Source organism: Helicoverpa zea, chromosome 19 (genome assembly GCF_022581195.2).
Source record: "Helicoverpa zea isolate HzStark_Cry1AcR chromosome 19, ilHelZeax1.1, whole genome shotgun sequence".
NCBI classification, from domain to species: Eukaryota; Metazoa; Arthropoda; class Insecta; order Lepidoptera; family Noctuidae; genus Helicoverpa; species Helicoverpa zea.
In genome coordinates, this window is record NC_061470.1 from 978,173 (window position 1) to 984,577 (window position 6,405).

Consider the following 6,405-nt stretch of genomic DNA (forward strand, 5'->3'; position numbering starts at 1 on the left):
CACAAAGGGATATTTTGTTGCCCGGGTAACTGGGTTAAGGAGGTCAGATAGGGCAGTCACTCCTTGTAAAACACTGGTACTCAGACTACATCCGGTTAGACTGGAAGCCGACACCAATATAGTTGGGAAAAAGGTTTGGAAGAAGATCATTATTATCATCTGCCTAGCCCTTTCTCAAGTATGTTGGAGTGCTTCGGCTTGCAGTCCAACTGGATGCTACTGAGTACCATGTAGCCTGCCACGCAACTAGGTATAACACCATTAGGTGACATTTTATAAATTGCTGTAAAAAGAATTCAAAGTTTACATTAAAACCAGCATTTTCTACGTCAAACCGAGTTTCCCTCCATTGTTCATTGACTATTATACAAATTATTGTCATAACTCACAATAATAGATCTTGTTTAATTAATTAATTACATTACTTTTCTAGATAATATGGGAAACACTCAATCATTGCTAGACTAGCTTTAGCACGCGGTTTCACTCATTTCTCGTCGGAAACCCGGACAAAATGTAGCCTTGCTCGGTAAATAGGGTATGTACCTACTGTTCTACTAATTCCTGAGATTACCGTTTTCAACCAAATAAACTCACTCTTCAGTTTGACTTAAGCTTAGCTTTAATTTTTTTTACAATTCCATATCTTGCATGGCTTGTCTATTAGGCCAGTAAAAAGACCAAAAAAATCAAGTTATCTATGTTGATGGTTTTACATACAAAATACAAGTACCTAGATACAGACACCAGTAGGTCAACCTACCCAAATCTATAAAATTTTACCAATCGAACATTAGCCTTCCACTATTGTGATAAGGTTGAAAATCAGTTGAAGAGGCAGATTGAGGTAAGTTGATGTGCTGTATGTACATTTTTAGTCATTAGTTGCTTTCCTTCAAACGAAACTTATTTCTGCTGATTGTTTGTAGATCAAGAGCCTAGCCATTTAGATACGCCTATACATTAGTTGCTTAATGTCCTGAATGCTAATCGTACAATAATAACTACCTCGAATGGTTTCTTCACAAGCAACATTGCATGGGAACCATAACATTATGGCTATGGGAATAGAGTATCTAAAACATTGACATCATGCTGAAATGAATGGGTATTAAGAGGAATATATAAATTACCCACGCTATGTTCTGTCAATTGGCTTATTTCCCTTGCATCGTTCATGCCGCTTTTGAAAAACGTATTAAAAGGAACTGAATTTCAAAAATATAAAGCGTAAAGTTTTGTAAACATTACTTTGGAAGTCGGTGTATTAAGTCACAGTATTTATTTTGCTACCATCTTCCCAAAACCAACATAAATGATCATAATAATAAAAATATCCATACCTATCCAAATTAGTACAAGCTCTTTTAGAAGTTCTAGTCGCCTAAATGGGGATAAATTCGGTATCTGTAGTCATTTAGCAGTCTTAGCTTTGTAGGTTTTGAAAACAGAAATACGAAGCTGCTCAAATTCGGGTAGTTAGCGGAATAACACTTCGGAGCCTACGGCTTAACGTGGCTTACATTAAGCCGCCAAGCCGACTGCTGTAAAGCCTGTGTCAGGCCGTCAGTTGGAGTTGACAAAACTGTGACACTGGGCTATGCTGGTTACGGCTTAAAATTTGTGGGAAAGCGAAGTGTTCAAAGTCAAAGGTTCGTATCCCTACTAATATTATAAATGCGAAAGTAACTCTGTCTGTCTGTTACGTTTCACGTCCTAAAACACTGAACTGATTTTAATAAAATTTGGTACAGAGATAGAGTTGACCTTGAGAAAGAACATAGGATAGTTTTTTATTCCGGACTTTTGAAGAATTCTCTTGGAAACGCGATATAACCGAACTCTTCGCGGGCGGAAGCTAGTTTCACATAAACGTATTAAAGGTTAAAGAGAACCTTTCCTGTATCTTAAAAGATACGTGAAAAGCTGAAAAGGTGCACGATTCTGAGGAGGTCTTATAGAGGAGACCTGGCATGAGCTGCATAGACACTCTTTTCAAAACAGAAGTGTTTCATATGTACGAACTTTACATACAAACCTAGGTATATTATGCTCTGATTGTCATGTAATTAGGGTTTTTAGTCGGAAGTTTTGACTTGTTTTCTCAAAAGCTAGTGGAAGTCAAATAAACAATGTTGCTTCAGGTGACCTCAAAATAACTGGAAAAATAAAAGCTTCAATAAAATATACCTTCAGATCTAAGTTTACAACCCACATGAAGAACTTCTCAGATATCAGAACTAACAAGATTACCATAATATTGAAACCCACTAAGATTGAGTCTTCGTACATTAAGGTCACGAGAAACTACTTCTACGCTAAAACTTGTAGTTCACTAAGAAAATACCATTGAGTTGCTTGGGGGTGACCAGGAATTGAGACAAGAACACATTATGTATCAGCAAATAATATAATCAACATTAAAGATCAACTGCCTAACGAAGGGGACTGCGCAAGAGTTTTTGTTGTGACTTGTGGTCGTATATATCCAATAGTAAATAAATAAGAAAGAAAGAAGGTAGGAGTAGGTAGATCATCATATATAATGTTATATTAGTACCTAAGTATTTACAATTAGGTAACACTCTTTTTTCGACTAAATCCCTTATGAGAACTCGCTGACGATTTGCGCTGCCATTTGAAGAATTCCTGACAGCATGACAATTTGGATTGTCGCTCTTAAAATATTCATAGTGCATAATATATTTATAGTCACCCTACAGAACAAGCGATTGAAGGAATAACTGAGAAGTTCACACTGAAGTTTTACTCATTAACTCAACTATATAATACTGCTAATACTGCTCAACTATTGCTCAACTACACGTCTTATAAGTTTTCACTTTTTACTACCCACGGGAATGGTTTCAGAGATTTTTATTTGTATACGAACCAACGCAAATATTAAGTACACTGTAAATGTTATGATTATTAGAGCAAGTCAAAACCAAAGTGTAGGTAATTTTGTCTGTTTTTATTTTCAGTTGTCTTGTCCGAGTTAGATATTTTAATGCACAATTATATACTATCTAAAGGTTCGATCCTCTCACAATGTAATAATGTTGTAGGTGTTGATTTATTTATTTACTCAGTTTTACCATGTTTTACTATTTATTTCGCCTATGCAAGCAAAGCTAGCGCCATCTATGTCGACACATAGAAAAACATTGACCATTAGTTCTGCTAGTCGCCGCTATGTGGCAAAAGGGACTGCTTTATTTTTTTTAATCAAATCATGGTGGATTGGTCAAAGAAAAACTCAGTCAATAAAGATGAAAATAACTTTTTAAATTTTTGAGGAAATACCGTTTTGAATTCATGTGCCTAATGAAAAAGCTAGCGTCTTCTATGCTTGCATATAGTGAAGCATTTATCATACTGCTTTGGCTACCAGTCGGTAGATGGCAAGCGTGAGAGAATAGATATTTACTTTTCTCACAAATCAACATTTATTTATGTATTTTATTATATGGAACCTCAAAAGATAGGCAACATATTTTTATGGATAAATTACCTACTTATTTATTTTATCGGAAATCGGAATAAAAACTCTTGCAACAAAAACATTTTTCGTCCTGATCGAGTTACCATAGCAACGGTATGTTTACAACAATTCAAGTGAATCATTGTCGACGGCAGAGTTATATAGTTATGTGTTCATTTCCATCGAAATGTCCACCAAAATAACTAGTTTTGCTCCTCCATGCTCAAGTGACCGATGCAAGGAAAAGGCTCCTCCTAAAGGTATCTTGCAAAAAACTGACAGGAGCCACAAACCTACGCTTAAAAAAGTCCTGACGTCGAAGAAGGCCATTTCAGCATGCACGGAGAGCAAGAGTTGTTCCAGCGGGGTGAGTACCAAAAAGAGTACTGCGAAGCCTAAGAAATTAACCAAATCAGATTCCACAGTCACTATCCAGAAGTCCGAAAATGGTGATGTTGTGGACTACTGCAAGAGATGTGGCGATAGCAAGAGCAACGGTGAAGTTCGGGACAAAATCGGATCAATCATGAGTGCAATGAATGTAAAATGCGTCAAAAATGATAATAAGGTTAAAAAAAACTGCAAAAAACCATCCAAACCAGTCCAACAATATTATAAAAATGAAAATTTCTATGTATGTGATGAATCTTCGCGTGAAACTCCAAATAACAATAATAAGAAAACATCTCTGGACACCATCAAAGAAGTCTCTGAGATGCATTCAGTGTCTGAAGACTCCATTTTCAGAATATATTCAGACTCTGACGATGACGTTACTTTTATAGACCCAGGCAATGATGAGAACATTAGAAAACTGAAAGAATTTCGCCAAAAGAATTATTTTGAGTGTCATTCAGCAAAATCTAGAATAAATTCCAAAGTGAGTGCTACCAGTTTGACTGACCACAAATGCGTCTACAGATTTTACTTGAACGAGCGCTTGTTTCCTGTTCCATTGAATACTGACTACAACAACAAAGTTCGCTGTGTGGAATGCCAGCTGCCAATGGATGTCAAGCAAGAGTCTTCGGGCGATAAAATCAATGGGACTATACAAGCAAAGGTGAAGATTGGTGCAAGCGATACACAGGACATGCTTCTCCTTCTTCCAGTCAAAGATTCTCTCATCATTGAAGAGAGAAGAAAAGAGAATAAACAGAAAGAAGACTATGTGTACTTCGGAATTGTGAAATTAAGTTCTCATGGTCAGTCCATCTTCAACAGGAATTTACCGGAGAATTCCTTGGCTCTGAAATATCAAAAAGGTTATCAAGAATATCAGGATGATGGCAGATATCAGTATAAAAAAATAAAAGAGGATGATGTGATTATAATATAGGTAATATTTTGCGTATGGAAATTTCTGGTAACGCAGGCCAATTTTGCTATTTTGCCATTCACCGCTTAAATTGCAGCTTCGGTTCAAACAAATATGTTGTTTATGATTTCAAGGATGAAGGTATCCATGTTATTATGTGCCAATTGCCTACTTAACTGTATATTATTGATATTATAATAAACTTGAGTTTGTTTTCGTTCCATACTTTTATATTATTTCCAGTGACGCGCTTGCACCTTACTTAATCGTCTCTAAGGACCTATATTATTTGTTGTGGTAATGAAAGTAAAAAGAAACAAAGATTAATTGGTGAGAGTCATTGTTTTGTGCTATGATAGCTGTTACAGGAATGTATGTATTAATGGTCTGCCAGCAATTAAGGCATACTAATCACGCATAGACCTTCCATATCAATTAAATTATGATAAACCATCGTTTTGCCACAAATTATTAATTACAACGATTTACCTTTACTTTTGATTTAGTATCTGTTTTAATAAATGCATTTTTTTTCAATTATTGAAAAAAGATTCTTTTTATTCTTTCTATTTATATTAGGAAGATCAATTTTTATGATCGCGCCGGTTTTAAATTTCATGACGTACCTACTCGTGTTTAATTGATGCAAATACCCAAGGTTTCTATGTGACCTTAAGTTGTATTAGTAAACACTGTCTACTGTCTACCAGTATTTAATAAGAGCTGTTTTTCACTTCGATAATTTCCTTTTCTAAAAGCCTTTGACCACTAGAAAGGCGAGGAATAAAAATAAGTAGCAGTAAGCGGATTGTCTTATTAATGTCAGTATTTAATGGAAGTTCACAAGCAAACTGTTCTGGAATTTATTTTCGTTCAAAATGTTTTTGAGATTATTTTCTTTCGGGTTTTCTCCCGAAATATTAGATGCCGAATAGCAATGGCCAAACAAGCCTTTTACAGCAAAAAATATTTATTTAGATTAATATAAACAAAACAATTCGTAAAAATTTCATAAGGACATACATCTGGAGCATTGCGTTGTACGGTTGTGAAACTTGGACGCTAACTAAGCAGGATATAAGCAGACTGGAGGCTTTTGAGATGTGGTGCTGGAGGAGGATGGAGAGAATTAGCTGGACGGAAAGAGTTACTAACGAGGAAGTACTAAACAGAGTAGGAACTAAGAGGCAACTATTGCAAAATATAGAGAATAGGAGAGGAAAAATGATGGGACACCTTATACGTCACGACGATTTTATCAAAAACATCGTGGAAGGAAGGTCGAAGGAAAGAGAGGAAGGGGTCGTCCAAGATATAGCTACATCAAGCAAATTAAAGAAAAGGTGAAGGTTGTGACGTATAAGGAAGTTCAGGAGTTGGCGCTAGATAGGTGTAAATGGAAGGAGCTGCACCGACAAGAGCTGGGCTCTTAAATTAATGATGATTTCTCCCGAGAAATTATTTAAACACAATATTTAACATATCATAGAAATAATAAATGGTGGTAAACAATTTAAACTGTAGTGCAATAGTTTTCTAACAACCTTTTCGATTTTCGAAAAAAATATCAATTTCAAATACTTATTTGAAACTACAGGAAGTA

The 6,405-nt window shown here is 35.6% G+C and overlaps 1 protein-coding gene across 1 annotated transcript; it reads left to right on the plus strand.

Annotated features, from left to right (window-relative positions):
• Window positions 1-3,671: 3,671 nt before the first annotated feature.
• LOC124639610 lies at window positions 3,672-5,351 on the plus strand. The gene has a single exon (XM_047177052.1). It carries the CDS (start codon window positions 3,672-3,674, stop codon window positions 4,821-4,823), a length of 1,152 nt encoding a protein of 383 aa, XP_047033008.1. The 3' UTR covers window positions 4,824-5,351.
• Window positions 5,352-6,405: the final 1,054 nt, after the last annotated feature.

What these genes read in the sequence shown, in the direction of transcription:
- LOC124639610 (XM_047177052.1), top strand. Translation starts at nt 3,672, where the DNA reads ATGTCCACCAAAATAACTAGTTTTGCTCCTCCATGCTCAAGTGACCGA.